General features: G+C 34.7%; 1 protein-coding gene across 1 annotated transcript in view; it reads right to left on the bottom strand.

Moving 5' to 3' along the window:
- LOC127560724 (myosin-13) overlaps nt 1-23,378 on the bottom strand; it is a 72,402-nt gene that overhangs the window by 37,910 nt on the left and 11,114 nt on the right. The window contains exons 6-20 of the mRNA XM_051995549.1: nt 21,265-21,357; nt 20,845-20,908; nt 20,661-20,759; nt 19,950-20,053; nt 17,369-17,507; nt 13,831-13,949; nt 13,588-13,737; nt 13,318-13,488; nt 11,922-12,231; nt 8,948-9,021; nt 8,703-8,790; nt 4,849-4,966; nt 2,001-2,124; nt 943-1,079; nt 184-439 (exon numbers count right to left, since the gene is read on the bottom strand). Coding sequence (XP_051851509.1) covers nt 184-439; nt 943-1,079; nt 2,001-2,124; nt 4,849-4,966; nt 8,703-8,790; nt 8,948-9,021; nt 11,922-12,231; nt 13,318-13,488; nt 13,588-13,737; nt 13,831-13,949; nt 17,369-17,507; nt 19,950-20,053; nt 20,661-20,759; nt 20,845-20,908; nt 21,265-21,357 — 2,046 coding nt within the window. The remainder of the gene's footprint in view (nt 1-183; nt 440-942; nt 1,080-2,000; nt 2,125-4,848; nt 4,967-8,702; nt 8,791-8,947; nt 9,022-11,921; nt 12,232-13,317; nt 13,489-13,587; nt 13,738-13,830; nt 13,950-17,368; nt 17,508-19,949; nt 20,054-20,660; nt 20,760-20,844; nt 20,909-21,264; nt 21,358-23,378) is intronic.

Consider the following 23,378-nt stretch of genomic DNA (forward strand, 5'->3'; position numbering starts at 1 on the left):
TAAAATTCACCTTTCGTTGTAATTAGACCTCTTTATTACAACAGCATTTGGGCCTCAGGTGTTCCCCATCCCCTTTATCTAATTTCCTACAAACATTAAAGATAACCCTATGGGCCCTTCAACTCTGTGGAAGTGGTCATTGCTGGCCATTCTTCTTCCTCTTTTCCATCAGAAGCTACTTACAGACTGGACCTGAAGCTGAAGATCATTTTTTTCTTGCAGCAAGGAGACCATTTTCTCCTCCAGTTCTTTCCTTTTAGCTTCAGATTTGGCCAAATCTTCCTTTGCTTTCTCAAAGTCTTCTTTCATGGTGGCTATCTCCTTCTCAGCTTCTGCGCTCTTGAGAAGAGGTTTGATCTTGAAGAATAGATTCATCCAGGGCCAGTGCTTGACATTCATGAATGCTCGAATATTGTACTGGATACAAAAGATGGCATCCCTGTAAATTAATTGGTACTAAAGTTAGTGGAATTGGATGATGCTTGATGCATTCATTTGTCCCAAGAACAACATTGTCCACTCAACCACATTGTATCATAAGAGGATATGTAGGAATGGCTGTAGGCTCCTATACCTCCTAGCTTCTGGGGTTGTATCTTATTTCATCTCTGTATTCTTAAATCTTGTAAAATGCTTTGAACAGAATAAGTGTTTATTGGATGTTTGCTGAATTGGAATGAACTTATGGTCAAAGTTATAGACCTAGATTTGTGGTCAGATTTTAAAAGGAAGAGGGGAGAGGGAGAGAACGAGGGGCGGAAGAAAGAGGGGAAGGAGGAGGGACAGGGAAACGGGAAGGAGAGGGAGAGAGATCTCTTTGCCATTATTAAGAATAAACACACCTGAGCTACAAAGCAAATGGTGACAAATCATTCACTGAAATAAACATTTTCAGGTGAGAAAAATGGAGTCCTTATTAAAGAGGAAAAGGGATCCCTTTACCTTCTTGCTGACATCTTCCTTAATTCCACTCGCATTAGGTAACCTCTGCACACAGCCTGGGTATGGGTAATGAGACTTACTAATTTCTCATCTCTCATCTCTTCCAACAACCCCAGGAGACCAGCTTTGAAAAACACCTGTAAATGTGAGAGTAAGAAATAAAAGCTATTTCTCATTGTGTAGCCAATGATGAGGTTCCTTTCCTTTGTACTGGGAGCTAACAGGATACTCTCAAGCATGTCCTGACTTGATTTTTCCTAGCTGCTATCTTGCCCAATTCTTTGGTGCATTTTTATTAGAAAACCCCATTATTTTGCTCATCTACACCACTCCTCTCAACATTCTCTGTGTCTTCTTTTCTTTCCCAAATTCATCCCTTTGCCCCTAAGGTAGGAATTCATTCCCTGGATTCCTAAGGCCTAGCTCTGGTTCAGACTGGATTGCTTCCTTGGAAAATCTTTTGATTCTCCAAAGTAATAGCGGATTACTGCTCTGGTCCCCAGCTACTTCAAATTATCATAATCACATACACACAACTCACTTTTCTTTTATGTCTTGTTTTTTTTTTTTTTTTTAATTTCTATTTTTTTTCTGGCACCCAAACCTGAAAATTACTGTTCCTTTTCTATGTCTTTAACTATGTCTTTGAATATGATTTCTAGTTTCTTCCTTTGCCAATGTTCCTTACAAAGGATAATATATTTAGAGTTGGAAGGGACCTGATAGGCCCTCTAGTTCAAACACTTAATTTTGCAGATGAGTTAACTGAAGTCTAGGAAGGCTAAGATTGTCTGTTTTCACAGGTAATATGTATTACCTGTTTGCCCCTAGGTCTATGACTACAGTCAGTATTCTTTTCACTGCCAAATACTATGTGTGAGTTACAGGTTATAAAGGTAGTTCTGTTTATCTAGAAAGCACAGAAGGGTACATTCTGTCTTTTCCAATGGAGGCACTTGTGAAGAGTCACACAAACATATTTGAATCAATAAATATAGTCTTCTGAAGTGTTGTATTATAACTCTTTTCAGCAGTACTTAAGAGGTAATGGTTCTCACCTTGGTAAGACCAAATCTATATTGTTCATGATCTACATCAATGGAAGAAAGAAGCTTTTCAGACGCGTTCTTGCTGTCAATAAATTGCCCTTCAGGTATAGCACTGGCATTGAGAATCCTATACCTGCAAGGAAAAAAGCCATAGGTCTGTGCTGGAAAGGAAGAGTATAGGATCATAATTGGATCCCCTGTAACCACAATGGCTCTGAACCAGTTCTACTGGCTTCATCTTTGTAAAAATGCAATATTTTATTCAGATCTCGGGGATTTTCACCATATTAGTTTTTCATAAGAAGCCACAAAATTTATTAAATGTGAGCTCATGTATGGTAGTTTAAAAGGGGACAAAATTGATCTTTGCAAAACATTTATTTATTTAGGTGAGTAATAGACAATTGAACCAAAGGATCCTCTCTATTATCAAGTCTCATAAATTATATCAATTCATAAGGTTTTCATCAAAACCAATTCCATTGGTTACATAGGAAAACTCATATGGGGAATGGAGCCCAGTGGCTCTATCCTAGACACTGAGAAAATGGAAAGTCAGGATATCTAAGTCATAGTCTTGGTCCTGTTGTAAACTAATTTAAATGGTCTTAAGCAAGTTCCATTTGCTTCAACTAATTGAGACAATAGTGAAAATGCTTGGAAAATGTTCAAATTATGTGAAAAATGCAAGGTTTTTTATTATTTCTACTATGGTTATTATAATTGATATAATTATTGTTGGATAATAATATTTATTAGTTAATTAAATAATTATTGATTTTCTCAAATTCTCATCCTTCCCTTAGTAGATTATGTCCTTGGGCTAATTGGATAACATACTTTTGAATTCTTTTGTCACTGATTCTTATTTTGCTGATTCTTACTCATTTGTTCCATTAATCTATTTTTCTCCATACAAATCCATATAAAAATAATTTTTATCATTATTGTTTATAATATAGTTTGGAATCCAAAAATATATTCCCCCCTTCATTATCCTTATTGTTTCATTGAGATTCTAGACTTTTGTTCCTCCCAATGAAATTTGTTATTATTTTATCTACTATAAAGTAACTTCATCATTTGATTGTCATGCCACTAAATCTTCAACTTAATTTAGAAAATATCATTATTTCTATTATGTTGAAATAGCTCAACCCTGAGCAAAGAATATCCCCACCTTCTATCCCCAATCATTTAAACCTTGCTTGATTTCTGTAAAATGTTTTACAATTTTATTTACATAAGTATTGATCATTTTGATAGGTTAAATTCCAGATATCTTATGTCCTTTATGGGTTTTTTGAATGAATTTTCCTTATTGCTTCTTGGTTTTTATTTTGCTATGTAAAAATGATAGAAATAGGTTTTATCCTTACATTCCAGAAACCATTAATGTTTTAAATTAATTTGCCTACTTCTTGGAGCTTTCTAAGTAAAATATCATTCCATCTGTTATGCCACAGTCTCTCTGAATTGTTCTACCTCATTTTCCTTAACTATTCTGCCTCAATCCCCTTAATTGTAAAACCCCACTCTGGTTCATTAAGACTGAGGACCATTTGCTTTAAGGTTATAAATTGCCAATGTGAGACTCAAGATGAAGGAGTGATCAGACTTTCTGGCTCCCAACTCCTTCTGCCCTCAAGAATTTATGACACTACCCCCTCTAAAATATTCCAAAAGGTAAGACTATCCCTGATACCTCATTGATATCTTTACTTCTGTTTATTCAGACATCCTGTCACTGGTTTCCAGTTTCCCCCATCATGCTAGAACCAAATGTTTGGTCCTGAAACTTCCCACTCTCAATGTTCTGACTCCGCCCCTGCCTTGGTCTACCCCTGTAGCTGAGCCATGTGGATATATATGTCATTGAGAACTACATTCACCATTGGATACTTTGATACAAGAGTCCTGTCCAGTCAATTATACTCTCCAATTAATAAAATATTAAAAATGCTCTAATCTCTATCTTACCTCAGTTTCTTCTTTCAGTTTTCTCCTCTCTCTCTCTCTCTCTCTCTCTCTCTCACTTTCTCTCTCTCTCTCTCTCTCTCTCTCTTTTTTTTTTTTTTTTTTGCCAGAAATAATATATTTAATTATTCCCTTTTCTTATTCTAGTTCTAGCATTATGGCAGGAATTAATTATTATGACAGGAAATAATAGGGAGAAGAGAGCAGTTTTGCAGCTTCTATTTGTTAGAAAAGTAGTATTTATCCACTATAACTAATTCTCGTTTTTGGTTTTGATTTTATCATCGAAAGGGCTTTTTTTATGTCTGTGCTTTTTTCCCCCCAGAAATAAATACAGCATTTTGTCAACAATATTTTTTGCATCTATTGATACAATCATGTTAATTTTCTTGTTTTTCCATATAATTTATCTGTTAATTATCTTTCTAATGTTATGTTTCCTGTATTCACATAATAATCACACCTTTTATTAATGTAATTTTTTATAGTTTATGAATTGTTTTCTTTACAAACATGATTTGAGGTAGACAGGAATAGCCATGTACGTGTGAAATTACCTTGCTAATAGCTCCTTCTGTCTTCTGAACTGTTTCTCATGAAATCTTGAAATCATCAGGTACACTTCTTTTGGGCTGAGACATATTTGAGATCAGGGCTATGTCAGAATGCCCTGTGCTGTGGGAACTGCTATTTCTGAAAGCCTGCATAGCCTGATTCTGAGCCACTAGATTCAGGTGGATTGATGTAGGCATAACAAAAATCAGCTAAAGAAAGTAGTATTCAACTTCTTGCCTAAGAAATATTTTTCTAGAGTTTATAAAAGGGAAAGTCTGTTTGAATTTAGAAAAGTCTTAAGATCAAGGAAAAAAAGGCTAAATACCGTTGTTTAAAGTCTCCATAGAGGATCCTGCTGGGGAATCCTTTCCTGCAAATCCGGATGCCCTCCAATACCCCATTACAGCGCAGCTGATGCATGACCAAGTAATGGTCCATCTCACCTGAGAAAATAGGAACAATTAAAGGATTTCCTTTGTGAAGTACCTAGGGGAAGGATTTGACAGAAGACAATTCTTTAGTTTGCTCAACATTTATTTGAGGAAGGAGAAAAAGAAGAAATGAGCATGGAAATAGGGAAAGTAGAGACTGAAGAGGAAATCCCAGAGCAAGAGACATTTTCTCTCTTCCATTCAATAGCTAGGGAAAATAAAATCTATCCCTCAAGCTGAGTCATTTAAATTCAGATTTGCTAGTTTACTTCTTTGGCAGATGTTCTAATGCTAGCTGAGTAACAAGCTAGCTCTCTAATTTTGCCACGATGTAGCTCAGCAAAATAGAAGGGTTTGAGCAGGATTGGGGACTGGGTCAAATGAATTCTTAAAGTTTTATCCACTTAGGCAATAGTTAAAAGTAATCATCATGACTTCAATCTCCAGGAGTTGAATTCAGGGTGAGGGGAATCTAGGTAACGTAAGATTTCTTAGGGCTAAAAAAGGAACTTCATTATCATCATCTTCATTATTTTTACAAATGATTCTACTTTTGCAAATTAGAAATCTAAGAGTGGTGAAATGACTACAAAAGTTCACCCAAGTTTCCCTACTGAAAACTATATCCATATAGCCTTCCAGTAGGGATCTCTGTTGATAAAATGATAGTGATATACTTGTATTAACAGTAACATTTCCTCTTTAGTTCATTGAATTACCATCAATTAAGCATCAACAACAGACAAACTACTCTCTTGAGTTCTGGGAAGATTCTAAAAAATTAACTCTTGCCCCTCTATAAAGCTTATAGGCAAGTGGGGGTGTGTGGGAAGGGAATTTAGCACACATACAAATATATAGTATAATACAATATAGAATTAGAAAACCACAATATCATAGAAAGAGCTAGAAAGGAACATAGAGTTAATTTACTTTAAAATAGAATGGAATGATTATTTCCATCTGAGAAAATCAAGAAAACCAATAATTTGGCACATATTAGATTCTGAATAAATGCTTGCTAATTAATGGATGATTTGTCTTGCCTGAAAGATCCTAGAGAAATGTTTCAACATTTCTCTGTCCTACATTCTAAAATTGAATGATCACTTTCCAAGTTCTTATCATGTCTGTAATCAAACCTAGAATATAAATTATCTTTGTTGGCTCCTCTATCTCTGAAAGAATGAATTTATCATTAAGGCAAGTCAGTTAATTGTTAGCTGCCCTGATTTTGGCAGCAAGAGGGAATTCAAGCAGATGTATGCATAACTGGAGTCCCTCATTATAATTATACCATGTTTCCTTGACAGGTTTGAGGTCTATTTCTCAAATTCTCATATTTCTTCTTTCTGTTTGAATGGTCTTCAGACCGTTAGCACTGATGATCATGTCACTTATGTTTTTACTTTCAATGATCTTTGCTAAATTGTTATCAATCAAATCCCTCATCCTGGTTTATGGTTTTTCTTCTATGAACCTGTCCAGCGCAGCACAATTCTCAATTAAGGCACCTTTTTTTCTATTGGATCAAGACAAATTTCTCTCTGCCTTTGTGTTAACATACACAATTCCTAATATTTGACTCACAATTAATTTCGTGCTTTGATTATGTATTCTGTATCCCCTTTCCTCCAAGGATGCTAGATCATTCTCTTCTCTTTCTATGAACCCTCACTTCTACTTTTACTATCTATTCCACATACCTGGCATCTGTGGTTATCTAATCTTTCCTATCTTGGTGGGCAATAAATAATTTAATTCCACTAATTATCTAATCAATCAGTCAACATGCATTCATTTGACATTCAATGTATATCCAGCACCGCAATAAGTACTAGGGGGTATGCCTCAATACATGCAAAGAGGAGAAACAAATTTCCTTATTCTATGTCTTCACTGTCTTGTCAATATAGCTTTTGTTTTCGAAAGGATAAATTGACTCATAGATATAAAGAGAATCCTGCATATCTATTCAACCTCCATTGGGAACTATGTATACCAATGACTAGGTCACTAGAGATGAAGAAAGACATGTGGACTGAGAAAAGGAAATTGAAAACTTGATCAGAGCAAGAGGCAAGGATTTTGGAACCTTAACAAGTAAAGATGGAAGTGTAGATGTATATGTACATCTTCATTTAGAAAGAACAATTCTTGGGGCACTCCATTTGCCCTCAAGGGAAATAGGTATACATAGCAGGAATTATATTTACTGAAGAGCAACCTAGATCTATCACTTCTCTGGTGAACCAAGAATCCTGAGGGAAAGGAGCAATTCATCAGAAGGAAAGATCATTCAATGCGCTCTAGATAAAGAAGGCTAGTTTTCTGGATAAATTATGCTTTTTCTGTTGAGTTCAATGAAATTTATCTTTTGTTCAATGTCTTATAAGCCTGAGTGCTTTGAGGGTACCCTTTAAGGAGTCCTCCCCTCTTTGGAGGGAAACAAAGACAAATTAAATAATGACATTCCTAGAATTTCCTTGGGTAGGGGTATGGCTTAGAAAAAACCTGTGAAAGACTTCACCAAGATTGTACCCAGACTGGTCATATTAGAGCTCCTGGCTCAGTTCAACTTATGACAGAGAGAGAGAGAGAGATAGAGACAGAGAGAGCTAGACAGACACTGAGAGACACAGAAACAGAGAGATAGACTGAGACAGAGAAAAAGAGACAGACAGACATAGAGAAAGAGAAAGACAGAGAGATAGAAACACACAGAGAGAGCCAGAGAGAGAAACAGACACAGAGAGAGACAGACAGAGAGACAGAGGCAGACAGAGAAACACAGAGAGAGACAAAGGGAGAGAGACAGAGAGACACATGAGATTGAGAAACAAAGACAGGTGGAGAGGGACAGAGAAAGAGAGACAGAGACACAAAGACAGAAAGACAAAAGACACAGAGAAAGACATGATAAAGAAACAAAAAAGGATACTTATAATCAAAGAGAAATATATAGAAAGACAGATAAAGATACACAGACACAGGGAGCCAGGGCAGATTCATGGAGAAGTAGAGAATAAGCACAAAGCCAAATAGAAGCAAATGCAGGTAAAGTGATCAGAAAAGAAAGGAGGCATAGGTTCTAGCATTCATTACCTCAGTGAAAAGATATATATATATCTTTAAAAACTTCCCAGCTCTAAACATTCTACATTGATCTCTTCATTTTCTCATTAGTACAACTGTATATATCAATTCTTAGGGAACAGAACAAAAAGAGCTTTTTAGCTCCAATAATCTATGATTTCATGAATAAGTGGACAGAGGAGAAGAATGGAGGGGAAGGAAATAACTGAGAGCTTGCATTTGTACAGTACTTTAAAGTTTGAAAAAATGTTTTACAAATATTTCTTATTTTATCCTCACAACAACTATGGGAGATTGGTGCTATCATTTTCTCTATTTTACGGATGAGGAACCTGAAGCAAACAAAAGTTAAGTACCTTACCCAGGGTCATACAGTTAGTAAGTTTCTTAGAATTTGAACTCAGGTTATGTTCTCTGCCCTCTGTCTAGCTGTCTCACAAGAGAATGATCCCTTCACTTTTTACTAGAATGTCTTATGTCTATTCTATTTTAATCTTCTTTGTAACATAAGTTACTTGAAAACAGGTATTTTTAAGTCTAGCAAACTTTAGGACACATTATTCATGCAGGTTGCAAGCCATTGCTATTGCCTATATTTAATAACCCTTTAAGAGTCAATATCTAGTGGCTATCTAATAGATCATCTACTCACCTGGAGTCTTGGTCTCATTGGGAATTAAACAACGCACAAAGTGAGGGTGAGTGCTCCTTAGATTGGTCATCAGCTTGTTTAAATTCTCCTGTCACACAAATAAAATTAAAGAATTTTATATTTACAAGATGCTTTTTTCACTTAGTGTCAATGAATATTAAAACAAATGATCAAGTGAGCTGGAGGGCGGAGAAAGATTTGTGTGGCAGGTAGAGAGAAATCAAAGAAAAGGGGCAACCACATACCCTAAACACAGCAGAGACAGTCTGAAAGGAAGATCCCTTCTTTTTCCCACCCTTCTTACTGCTACCAGCATCACCTTAGGAAAAAAAAAACAAAAAGTTTGGGCTATAGAATGTTTTTTTCAAAAAAAAAAAAAGGATAAAATCATAAATTTAAATCTAGAAGGCACCTTTGAGGCTATTTCATTCAACTTTTCCTAATTTTACTTGAGTCCAAGAGAAATTGTTATTTGCCAGGGGTCACATAGTATATCAAGTGTATTTGAACTCAGTTCTTCCTAATGCCTTTGCATAGATAGGCAACCCCTCATTTTAAAAATGTATTCCTTCCTTATGCCTACCTCTTAGTATCCCTACCTTCCTTTTACCATTAAGGTACAACTTCCCAGTTAAAGTTTTTCTTGCATCCTCCTTACCCAGTTGCTAGTGCTCTCTCCTTCCCCAAATCATCTTGATTTTATTTCTCTATACCTATATATTCCATGAATAGAACATTGTTATCTTGAGGGCAGGGATGATTTTGTTTTTGTCTAAATATTCTTACTATCTACCACATTGTCTGTTTTCATTGAAATATTATGAATCATTACATAGAGGGGTATCAGTAAATTAAATAAAAACATGAAAAAAGATGATTTTGAAAAGGCCCAAATGATAAAGTAACAGAAACATGAAAGTCTCAGTGCCATAATTATTCTAATCTTAATACTCAGTAGGAATCCTATCTACTTTATCACAAACTTTGAATTAGTGAAAGAATTGAAGTTTTTGATCTTAACTACCAATATATTCAGATTCTAATTTATACTTTCTCGGAATCTCCTTTCTTTGACATCTCTTCCAAATTATATCTCCACTTATTTCACCTCCAGCTGTAAACTTTGCTTACTACTTCAAAATATTACTTGTCTATGTGAGTGTAAAAATTCAGATTTTCCATACAAAAAATATAAATTGCCAAGCCCCTCTTTATTACCTCTGGAAAACTCTCTTTCCAGAAAAACTTGGATCAAAATAGCCAGTCAGAAGAACCTTGAGTCTGTTCTACTTTTTCTACAAAAGCTCATTGACTAGTAATGAGGACTAAACATGGCAACAGGAAAACTTGGTTTCATATACTACTTGAGGCACATAAACTTTGTGATCTGGTCAAGTCATTTAACCTTACCATATTTGACAAATAGCTAGCAATCTAGTTTGGCTGGAACAAAAGGAAGGAAGTAACAGAATCACAGAATTTCTGAGAAATATTCATTACAGCACATTTAGGAAGTGCTCACACAATCTCTGCTGAAAATTTTCAATACAGGTGACTTTCAGTGATTTTACCATTCAAGGAAGCCCATCAGCCCATTCCACTTTTGACAACTTTAATTATTCCTGGTAATTAAAGTAAAGATGACCTGGGGGTCAAACAAAACAGATCTAATTCCTTTTCTACATGACAATCCTTCAAATATCTAAAAATAAGTAATAGGTTCCCCATGAAGAAAACTCTTCTCTTCTCCTATGTCTATGGCTGTATCACTAGTTCCTTCTATTGGATTCTCACATGACATGGGCTTAAGATCATTCATCACCCTGGAGGGCCTTTGGCTTCTCAGTGTCCTTCCTAAATTGTGGTGCTCAGAACCAAAAATTGTAACAGATTTAATCAGGGATTGTACAATGGAACTATTTTTTTCTTATTTCTAAAAGTTATTTTTCTTTTAATGTAGTTTAAAATTGCATTAGCCAAAAAATTGCAGACTTGTTAACTTCAATACAATCCTTAGTTCTTTTTTTCCAAAAAAACTTCTCTAAAACTTTGCTTCCCATATTTTGTAAGTATGAAGTTGAATTTTTTTACATAAGCATAAGGATTTACATTTTTCTTATTAAAATTATTAAACATTCAATTGCAGCCAATATTTTCTAGCTTCTCAAGACCTTTTTGTACCACTTGCTGACAATACAGCTTTATATCATTTATAAATTTGATGAGAAGCCATCTGTCATTCATAAAAAATGTCAACAGCATCAGGGTAAACAAATCTCTGGGGCTATCCCCTGGAAACTTTTGCCAAATTCACATTGATCTACAAGTGACCATTATAAAGATATTTAAAGAGTTCTGCTTACTCTGAATTGTATTAGCATTATGATCTGTCCTATATCTATTTTTTTGACAAGAGTTATGTAAAATATTGTATTAAATTCCTTATAAAGTTAATCTGGAAAGGAACCAAATTGTGAAGGACTTTGCATGCCTTAAATCCTACTTTGATGCTTCATTCAAGTTTAGACTTGACTAGCTTCTCAAAGGCTTTGCTAACAAGACCTGAAAGTTTATAAAATGCTGTTTACGCCTTCACATAGAAGGCCAGTAAAACAAAGTCGTTCAAAAATAACCCTTGATAAATTAAGAATGGTTCATTACCAGAAAAGAAAGGATTTTTGGTTATAGAAGACTATTAAGACATGGAAAGGATGCTACTCAGTGAAAGGAGAAGTCATAAAATACAATAATAAATTCTTGATATATATAAAAAAGCATAATAATATAGGTATCAAAAATACAATTGCACTTCTTTAAAAGTATTTTACAATTGAAATTTTTATATTTCAGAGCCATTAAATTTCATTCCCCACGTTTACTTGGGATTCATGAGCTGTTTGTTTTTGTGACATTTATTCATTCAATAAGTACCAATTAGTCAATTAAGTAAGAGTGACTACAGACAAAGTACCAGGCCAGTAAACTCTTTCAAGCAAATATCATCTCTGAAACCTCTATTAGGTTCTGGTCTGGTAAAAAAGAGGAAGAAGTAAAGGAACAGGAGTAGACAGCTTCAGTAAGTGAACAAATTGAATTCTACCTAATTGGCCATATTTGATCTCTCATTGCTTATGGGCATCTTTGGAATATTAGTTATTGCTAGATGTAAAGGCAGATGAGATTTAAATAGAGAACTTCCCTGAAGGAAAGGGATCATACCTGATTCTGCACCAGAATAGCTGGAGAAAAGGAAAGAAAGCAACTTCAGTGAGGATTTCTGGTATAGCCCAACTACAGTCTCATTCAAGGGATCTTTGTTCTTGTCTAGCCAGCCTGCAATGTTGTAGTCCACAGTGCCAGCATAATGCACAAGGGAGAAGTGGGCCTCAGCCTTCCCTTTGGCAGGCTTGGGTTTCTGAAAGTTGTTGGATTTGCCAAGATGCTGGTCATACAGCTTGTTCTTGAAAGATGTGTCTGTTGCCTTGGGGAACATGCATTCCTCTTCCAGGATGGAGAAAATTCCCATTGGCTGAAAGGAAGGCAACAAACACTTGATTTCTCATTTTCCTATTTAGAAAAGTAAATGCATCAAACACACCATAGTTGGAAGAAGTGAATAAGACAAAAGTATCATAAGACAAAATGTCCTAATTTTTGCAGTCTAGAATGAAACCAATGTGCCTATGAGGAAGGTCCAGAGTAGCACCAAGATATCAAGAAAAGATTTTTATTACTCAGTTCCATCTAGATTCATGTTTCTAGAGCACATAACTTACAAAAAATTTCCTAATTACAGTCCTGAGAAACAAGTCCTGGAAGTGTTATTTTTCCCATTTGAAAAAAAAAATTTAAAGAGGAAGAAATTTCAAGAGATCAAATGTATTATTTAAGGTCCCATAATAAATCAGCATTAGAGTTGGAACTCAAACTCAGCCCTTTTAATTCAGAGTTCAATACTCTTTTCATGACACCCAATGGCTACACTATGGCGTTTTAGCCACAGACACTTCCTGTTTTTAGAAAGAGTCATTTAGGTAATTTTAGGGTGGAAAGTCTCCTCTCCCCTCCCGCATCCACATATGTCTGTCCATAGTGATCCAATAAGAGAAATTACTTTCTAAAAATATAGTATCTTTGAGCCAAATTCTGAACACCACTTTCGGATTTAGAAAATATAATTTTAAATATCCCCTTCCCAAACTGTAGACTGAGTCTGATTCTGTAATTTCCCCTCCCATAGCCTTGTCTAGAATGAAAATCTCCTTCTTTACTGTCATTCATTCCTAACTTTGTGTCACGTCATTTCATGATCATAGGTCTAGCTAAAAAGGAAATGACATAACTCTCCTTGCTGGTATTGAGATATTTCCTGTGGGGATATCTGGGTGTCTGTCTGAAATGTACTCTGAACAACAGTACATTACAACAGTAATCACAACAGTAATTTTTTTGAACTCAAAGCTATGAACCTGATAAAATTCAACATATAAAGAGCATATAGAATATGGAATATAGTTGTGGCAACTAAGTGATATAGTCTAACTGAGGAAGACTGATGACCTATACAGAAACAATTAACTCATCCTTTATTCTTGACTGTAAGAGTTTTTCTAACCTTCTCAATGAGCTCAATACAGGCAGCCAGGTCCATCCCAAAGTCAATGAACTCCCAGTCGATGCCTTCCTTCTTGTATTCCTCCTGTTCCAGCACAAACATGTGGTGATTGAAAAACTGTTGCAGTTTCTCATTGGTGAAGTTGATGCATAGCTGCTCCAGGCTGTTGAACTGAGTGAATCAAAAACACTTTGAGTGAGACAGGAGAAACAAGGAATGCTATGGTAAATCAAGTTATGATGTAGACTGGTATATTTAGAATTTGGTTACATCAAAGATCTCAAAGCCAGCAATGTCTAGGACTCCGATGAAGTACTGTCTGGGCTGCTTGGTGTCTAGCTGCTGGTTGATACGAGTGACCATCCACAGGAACATCTTCTCATAGACTGCTTTTGCTAGGGCACCCACAGAATTAATCACCTTTAGGAAAGATCACCCAAGATTCCAAATGAACATTTTTATAGTGATAAGCAGAATTCTAGAATAGAACTGAGTCAAAGCAGCAAAAGTTACCTGCTGAACATTTTGTCCTTTAGTCACAAATTCATTTCCAACTTTCACCCTTGGACAGCACAAACCTTTAAGCATTTCAGCAGAATTCAGACCCATAAGATATCCAGCTTTATCAGCCACTATGACAGCAGGAGAAATAGGGTTAGTTGCAATAGGCCAATTCCTGATATTCAACTAAGCCTTGGGATTTTCTCTGACTTTTTAATGTATTACCATACATCATAAACACAAATGCATGATACATAATTTTGGGTACCAAATGCTTTCTGAATAACATTGTGACATAAATAGCATAAATACAAGAGTTGATGACTTATCTGTTAGTTTTTTGAACAAGAATTTGAAGATCTAAAGTAAAAAAGTATAATTTTTATTACTGTTTCCAAAAAAAAGGTAGATTTTGAAATTGAAGAACTGGTTGAGAAGACAGTTTCTGAGAATGGAGCTTGTCTTTCTGGACTATGGTATAACATATGATAATACTAATAACAATAACAAAACAAATACTAATAGCAATAATAATAATAAATAATAACTAGACACTATGCTAAGTACTCTATAAATATTTGAGATAGAAATTACAATTCTCTGACTATGTTTGGAATGTATCTAACAAAGGTTGATAAAAATGTATTTGTTGATCTAAAGGTTTTAAAAATTAAAAACAGAAGGGATGGGGAAAATTATGTCAGTTCAAAAAGCATTGATTTAAGCACTTATTACATATTAGACATTATGCTAAACACTGGTAATACAGAGATAAAATGGAAACAATTCCCATGCTCAAGGAGCTTAGATAAAGCAATACAAGATAAAATAAAGATAAATAGAAAAATCAAATTTATTATTTTATTTATTATTATTTTTGTAGAAGAATGCTAATAGCATGAAAGAATCAGGTCAAGCTGCTGGCAAGAGTTATTATTAAGCTGATCCTTGAATGGAGTAAGAAATCCCAAGAGTGCAGACAAGAAAAGAGAATCTTTTAGGAATAAGGGATCAACTGTGCAAAGGTGTAGTGATGAGAGACAGTGTTGCTGATAGAGAACAAAAAATAAATATCTTTATTTGAATGGAGGAGTTGGAAAAGAGAAGGGGCAGGGAATATATAATAAGAATGGAAAGAGAAATGGTAACCATATTATGATGGGTTTTAGATTAGTTTAGATAACTAACAGAGAAGTTAATATTTTATCTTAGAAGTAAATGAGAACTATGGCAGTTTTTTGAGCAAGATAGAGACATGGTGAGAATTATGCTTCATGAAGATCTATCTGTGGGTCATAAGAAGCAGGAATTATAGAGGGAAGAGACTGGAAGGGGGGAATCCTTTAGGAGATTATTTCACTAATTTAAGTAAAAGATAAGATGAAAGAGATGGTGAAGAAGTAGAATTAACAAGATTAGGCAATTGATTAGATATATAAGACAAAGAAGAATTGAGTATATGACACTTAGGTTATAACTGGGGGAATGATGGTTTTCTCAAATGAAAATAATATTAAAATTAGGAGCAAGATATCGTAGGGAATAACTGGAATGTAGGAATAAGAATAGAAATAGAGATACCCAGAAATTCACCAGGGGAAAAAAAGCCAGCAATAAAACCTTATCTATCTATCCTCAAATAAACTAAACTCAGAGGCAGTTCTTACAGAGGTAGAGGATGAAATCCACAACAGAAATGTAGCTCTTTGAAAGGTATTAAAAATTCTTATTGAAAATGTTAAAAAAAAGAAATAGGATAGAAAAACAAGAAGAATGGTTAAAGGAATATTTTACATTTATTAGATATACTTATGTGAGGAACTAGAAAAAGAAGAACAAAGCATGGTTGGGTGAAGATAAATTAAGGCAAAAGGAATATTATCATTAAAGTATCCTAAAAACAGAAAAAAAGAAAGATGAAGAATTCAGGAAACAAATCACAAACCCAACACAGAAGCATTATAGGATCATAATACAGGTTTTTAATAATCTGGACATCTGTTGGAGCTCTCTCTTTCTTAAAAACAGAATGGCTAATAATTTCTTTATGTTACAAAATCTCAACTTTCACTGAAGCAATGCAATCTTTTTGTACTTCCCTAATTAATTAATTTTTTTCTATTTATTAGAGCAGATTTTTCCAATTTTTTCATCCCTCATCAAATCTCCCATGACTCTTCTTTCCCCCACTTTCTCAGCTGAGAGCCTTGACTCATATTTCATTTAACTTTTAATTGAAATAATTAATTTCATCCTAAAACATTTCCCTGAACTTTGCTGTTAACTGTTGAGGGCACTACCATCCTTCCAGTCACCCAGGCTCGCAATATAGATGCCAATTTTGATACTACACTCCCCACTTCTCCATATTCATAAGTTTTCAAGTGTTATTGATTTTTACCCTTATAACATCTCTTCTGTCCTCTGACACTATAACCATTCTGGTGCAAGCTCTCATCACTGCACATTGTAATAACCTTCTAGCTGGTTTCCTTGTTTCAAGTTTTCCTTTACTTCAGTCTTTTAACTACCCAATTGCCAGATTAAGTCAAAGATTTAACCAAGTCACTCTCTTATTTAATAAACTCCAATGACTCCCTGTCACTTATAGGGTCAACTACAAAATCCTCTATTTGTCATCTAAAGCTCTTCATAACCTTACTTCCTCCAGCATTTCAAGTTATACTCTACTCCCACATACGTGACAATCCAATAACACTCATCTCATTGTAGTTCTTTGCACAAGATACTCCATCTCCTGATTCTGGACATTTTCATTGCTTATCTCTCATATTTGTAATTCTCTCCTTCATCTTTGCCTTTTAAATTCCCTGGCTTTCTTCAAATCTCATCTAAAACATCAATATCTACAATACTTTCCCAGTTCTCATTAATTTTCTATCTTTTTTTGTGCTTCATATTTTCTATTGTCTTCCTTTAATAGCTTTCAAACTTCCTGAGAACAAAGCCTGTTCTTTCACTTTCCTTGTATTCTTAATAGAGGCATAATAAATACTTATTGTCCATCAAAAGATGGAGGAATGAACAAGGGAAAAATTCTGTTCTCCATTTTATTCTCATCAATGAGGAATCTGTTGGAATGAAAATTAAAATATTAGGATGAAGTAATAACATCATTTTAAGATTTCTGGGACAGCCAGGTGGTGCAGTAAAGCAGCAGCACTTGAATTAGGAGGCCCTGAGTTCAAATCTAGCCTCCAATATTTACTAGTTCTGTAAAACAGAGCAAGTCATTTAACCTTGATTGCCTCCTCCTCACCCTCAAGAATTTTTAATAGAGAGGGAAAATTGGACATTATCAAATGTGTTTGTTATTTTTCAAGAGACCATATTCAATATTGGACAAATTCTAACAAAATCAAATTTAATAGATAAAATCATAGAGTTTTTCAAATTTTGCTTAAAAAAAAAATCAAGTTAACAAGTATGAGACTTAAACCAAGGCATGTTTCTCCTAATCTTGTCAATTTATGAATTCATTTCTAAAGGGAAGACCATTTGATCTCATGGTCTATTTGAACAGCTTTACCTTCAGTTCCATCGGGCTCTGCCTGTTCTTCTCGCTGCTTCTGCTTGAACTTCATGTTCCCATAATGCATTACAGCCCCTGTCAGTTTGTAGATTCCAATTTTCTCTTCAGAGCTAAAGCCTAGGATATCTATGGCATTCTGAGGGGAAAAAAGATCATATTCCTAATGGGTCACGGGAATTCAAAAACATATCTTTTCTAGGCAAATAAGTTGATTTTGTTCTTGGATTAGAAAATAGAAAGTATGTGGATATATGTTAGGGACTTTCCTTCTGAAAATTGCCAAGTGTGTTATGTCAGCTGGTAGGGTGGATCCAGGAAGTAAAAAGGGGCTTGGCCTCTGAGGCAGGAGGTTGTGTCTTAGAGGTGTTAAAGCTTCCTTGAGAAGGCAAAGGGTGTGTCCTCTTGCTAGATCTTTTCTTAGAACATAGCACTAACTCCAGGTGTCTCCCTTCTGCGTATCTAGCTACGCAGAGCTGAGTGGGCTAGGCACGAGATAATCCCAGAGGAGAGTAAATATAACAACTTTGAGTCCATAGGTGAAGCAGGCAGAGAGGTATGTAGAGACATACATATATTTGTTCTTGTTTCTGGCTAACCCCTATTGAGATTACCAACAAAGAAAGGCTGTTTGGCACTTTAACATCAGCTTGTCTTCATGTGTATCTGGGGAAGATTGGTATGTATGGCCCTGACAATCAGTAGCTTCGGTGGGACGTTACAAATATATATATTAGAGTTGGATGAAGTGGGGATAGGGGTATGCTGGTGTTTAACAATTTGCTTGAATGAAAAAAATGAAAACTTTTGGCATATTTTAAAACTTAATCTGCCTAGGAACATTTCCTTCACTTTATTACTTCTAGACAATCACTAAAACAATTAAGTCAAACTCTCATCATCTGTAGTTTGCTCTCATCATCTGAGGAGTAAATGCTTGTAATGAAAATTTAACAAGAGGCTCTAGAGCTGGCTTCAGAAAGTATATCCAGGTTTGAGGATCTAAAATTTTGTGGGTTTTTGTGATGTCTCGAGAAGATCAGAGAAGAACTTATTGATTTTCTTAGTATAAAGTTGTTAGGAATCTTTGTTCTCTAAACATGCCCATTCATTGTTTATAGATTTGCTTTCTGCCTGCTCTGAGTACTGAGAACCACTGAGATCTGATCTCATGGGCTATATAGAAGAAGATAATTGAAGAGTAACCTGGATTAATTTTAAAAGCATAATGTTTCTCAATCTTTTTGGAATCTGGGCATCACAGAAGCATAGAATGTTGGAGATGGAAGAGACTTCAAAGATCATCAGAAATCCCTTTAGTAGCTTAGTGAAATCCATGAAATCTTTTTAATTGATTTGGTTTTAACAACCATTTTTTTCTCCCAAACACAGCTTTCTTAATGAAGATGTATATTTTAAAATGAAAAATAGTTTGCTTTTCTGGGCTTTTAACTTTCTTTAAGATAGCCTCATGATACACCATAAAATCTCTAAGTGTTTAAAAACATGGCAGTGAGGAAATTTGGAGATCTGAGTAAAAGATAACATTAGTAAGGGGGTGCATACAGATTATGGATGAGGATTAGAGACTGCAGTGAAAAGAATTGAGAGTCAAGAGATCTGAGTTCTAATTTCAACCCTGCCAGTCAAATTGTCTTTGTGACCTATCCAAGATAGGTAACACACTTCTCATGCCATTTTTTTTTTTTATCTCTTAAATGATGTTGAAAGTAAAAGCTGTTATTTCTGCTTCTGTCAAAACTGAAAACATATGACTCTACTTAACTGTGGTTGTTATGACCTGTATGGGCTCTTTGGTATTTTCATATTTTGTATATTCATAATTTGATATTTCATAGCCTCTGTGACTTTTTGGTCTTTTGTTTTCAGATTCAGTTTGGTATCAGAAATGAGATTTTGTTTTGGCAGAGTTCATCCAGAGTGTGAACACAAAGGATTGTTGTAATGCCAAACTCCAAGTACAGCTTGCTTGCTGGGTCTTAGTTCTGAAAAATGAAGTGCCTCGTAATAGTAAAAAGAGAGGAATGAAAAGGAAAAGGATATTGACATTCCTTAAGGAAGGTTTTACAATCAAATGAGGTATTGGCTGTGAAAGTAATTAAAAAATACAAAACAATTGATAGCACAAATACAAGTATTTTTTTAATAAGAAAGTCATTCTTAAATATCATTTAATCATTAAGAAAGGTGTTTAGAACTAAAGCCAATTTTATAGGGGGATTATTGTTTTTCCCATGTTGGGGTGTTTCCTAACTAGCCTGGGCTCTGAAATCTGAATCATAGATTTGGCTTTTATTTTCTAGTTGTGACTAATATTCATTCTAGTTGTGTCTAATATTTATTCTAGTTCTACTTAATATTTATTAAATGTTCACTAAGGAGAAGAAGTGGTCAAATTACCTCCACTCTAGATTTCAGTTCCCCGTAATAAATTAGGGGTTTTTAATTGCTTTCAGAGGTCCCTACAAGCTCTAAATCTAATATGAATTTTCTACAACTAGAAAATCCTTCCTTCTAATTTTGACTTTTTTTTTAAACTAAAAAAAAAAAAAATACTTACATCTGTGGCCAACAGCTCTTCACCATCATTGATGCTTGCCACTGTGAGCTCTCCCTGACTCACAAAGGGAAAGTCATAAGGGTTGGTTGAAATGAGAAGCAGATCTGTGAAGCAGAATAGTTCCCTTCAGAATTACATATAGTAACAATGTGAAAGGAAACAATTTTTTTAAAACAAAGATTGAACATTAATCTTTAGTACCATGTTTAACCTTGAAAAGAAAATGAGGGAAAAATGTATTTCTCTGCCTCATTTACAAAGATATGGAGAATATTGCATATACTGTCAGTATTGGTTGACATGATGGCTAGTTCAATTAAGTGTTTTTTCTTCTCTATTTTAATTTCTGGTTACAATAGAAGGTTCTCTGGGTGAGGAATATGGAAGATTGAGATGAAGTTTATATAAGGTAATTTGTGCCTAATGGTAGCCCTCTCTAGGAAGAGGAGAGGAGGGGTAAAAAGAAATGTTGTATATTTGGAAGGAATTACAGTTTCATGTACACTCATCTTTTTTATTGACCTGTTTTGTTCTGTGAATTGAAAATAAAAAAAGAAAATATTTAAAAAGAAATGAAAGTGATATAAAAACAAAATATTTCAACAAAATTGATTGTTAAAAAGAATCATATGTAGTTAACTTTAGTACTTTATTCATCCAACAAGCATTTATGGGTTCAGAAACAAAGAATGTGCATTCCTAGGTACTTACCAATGAGTTCTGGCTTCTTATTGGACATGATTTGGTAAAAAATATGATAGCTTCTCTCACTGGATAGCTGAAATGTCACTCTGGATTTTTCTAAGAGATCTGAAGGAATAAAAGAAAAAGATGATGCTAGAATTTTGTGAGAATCCAGTGTAATAAAAGATGTCTGGTGTACACTTAGACTCACATGTTTCAATGTCAGCAGAGGCTAGTTTTCCTGTGGCTCCAAAGTGAATCCTAATGAATTTCCCCTATTTAGCAACAAAGATGCTAGATTACTATAAAACATATGTAGTAAAGATTTGTACAAGGGCTAAAGAAAATATATCTGAAATTCTAGCTTGGGGTATTGGAATTCTGGATTTATTTATTGAGTAAAAATATTAAATTAAGGACATTTCTTTTCAGTTACCTGAATTCTTTCTTTTAATAGTAACAAGATAATGAAATGGACCCAAAAACATATGAGCTAGGGCTAAATTGTTCTTTCTTCAGAGTAGATGATGAAAGAGAAATTTTTTGGTACCACACATGGAACTCCAGGCTAGAATTTAAGTATATTTGCAAAACATTTAGGAATCAAGTAGGAATAAGAAAGCTGTCTTACAAAGCGTGAAGAATTGTCATTTCTCACAGTCTTGGCATTTCCAAAGGCCTCCAGAAGGGGATTTGCCTGGATGATTTGATCTTCCAAGTTTCCCTAATAACAATGAGGAGAAAAAAACAGCAACTCTGATTTTATTTCTGATTCAGTAACAATCTCTTAGTAATCTTAGAAGATGGATAAACTTGGGGGAAAAGATAAATTTGGGGTCCAATTTAGTGTCTGTTTCAGAAAGAAGTCTAAAATAACTAATTTTACCTGACTTGCTTATTAATATAATCTCTGTTTTCTCTCCTTGTGTTGACCAATGCCCACAGCCTGGACTGCTACTTCTGCTGCTTTGAAGGCTCAGAGAAAAATTTGACCCTTACATGGGAGAATCTTAAAGATCTAGGAAACTAAATTGCACAGTAGCTAAAGAGCCTGGAATCAGGGGGCCAACCTCAGACTTATACTAGCCGTGTAACCCCAGAAAAGATATTTAATCTCACGTGCCTTAATTTCTTCAGTTGTAAAATTGGGATAATAAAAACACCTGCCTTCCAGGCTTGTATATTGGATAAAGTGTGAAGAGGTTTGCACAGTGCCTGGCACACTCTAGGTACTATTAAAATATTTTTCTTCCTTAGCATAATGTTGCTAAAATCTGGACATATATCCCAGTTTCATAGGTTTTTTTTTTTTTTTTTTTGGTTTTGTTTTGTTTTAGAGTTGGATAAGACTTTGGAAACCTAGTCAGATTTCTTCATGTTATAGATGAAGAACTGAAGAACTAGAGAATTAGAGTGATTTGATTAAGATCTCATAGCTAGTTAATTAGAGAGGCAGGATTTGAATCCAGGGTTTTGACTACAAATTCAATTTTTTTCCCCTTTACACTGAGCTCCTCAGCTTTGTAAAGTTTCTTTTTTTTAAAAAAACTATCCATACATCATAAAACTTTATTAAAGAGGGGAGAAAACTTAAAGCAACCACATAACTTAGATAGCATGATCTCTATCACCCATCACCAGCATGTTTTGTAATCAGTCTGTGGGATCTATAACTAATCCAGCTCTTGGATAATGAAAATGCATCAATTCTTAGGTATATAGTTCTCTTTATAGTGCTCTCTAAACTTGCTTTCCAATTCTAGACTCTGAACTATTACTTTGTTACTTGGGACCAACTCCCTACTTTGAATTAAGGTATTTCTTATTTTCTGTCTTGGTTTCCTTGGTTTCCTGTCCATCATCATATTTCCTCCAATCTTCTCATGGATTGGAGTCCTGCTATAGAATACTAGTTCTTGTGACCTTAGGGTCATTCCTCCTACCCATGACCTTAACTTCTTTATACCAATCAGGTCTATCTGACTTCTGGTTATTAAATGTTTCCAGATTCTGCTAGGTATGTTGAGACATTTGCTTGTCACCCAGTGCCTAATCTCCCTAATCCAAAAGGTTTATATTTCCTTCAACTGTATGTTGAGGCAAGGTGATATTATAAAAAAAAATCAATATTTGAATCCTGGATCTAACATTTACAAGTCTTGTGATCCTAGACAAATCTTGGTTTCTTTATCTTTATACTGGAAATAGGGATATATCCTACTTATTTCTGAGGAAATTATTTTATAAACTTTTAAGTTTCAAATAGAAATATGAAATGTTTTATGGATTTCATATCCCATCTTTGTGAGCATGACCTGTGTTGGATAGTTGAGCAAGCCCTCCCCTCCAGATAACTAATTCATTGAATCTGAATTGTAGGAGGTTCTAATAATTCACTTGTGAGCATGGGTGGGTCCCCTTTTTCAAGAATCCTTGTTTAAGATTTATATAAATACTTGCTTATATAAACATTTTATTTGCATTTATTTATATGTCCAACTACAGCCATTACACATAACTTCCTTGAGGACAGGAATAGTTTCATATTTGTCTTTGCATTTCCAAGGCATACCACAATATCTGGCAGAATAGTTATGTAATCAATAAATCAATGCACCTCTCAATTAAACACCTATTATGTACCAGGCACTGTGTTAAATGCTGGGCATACAAAATTTTTTTGCCAATATCATACAGACCAAGGCCATATGCCAAGAAACTGTTATACAAGAAAATTAATGGGGA

The sequence above is a fragment of the Antechinus flavipes genome, chromosome 4 (assembly GCF_016432865.1).
Source record: "Antechinus flavipes isolate AdamAnt ecotype Samford, QLD, Australia chromosome 4, AdamAnt_v2, whole genome shotgun sequence".
NCBI lineage: Eukaryota > Metazoa > Chordata > Mammalia > Dasyuromorphia > Dasyuridae > Antechinus > Antechinus flavipes.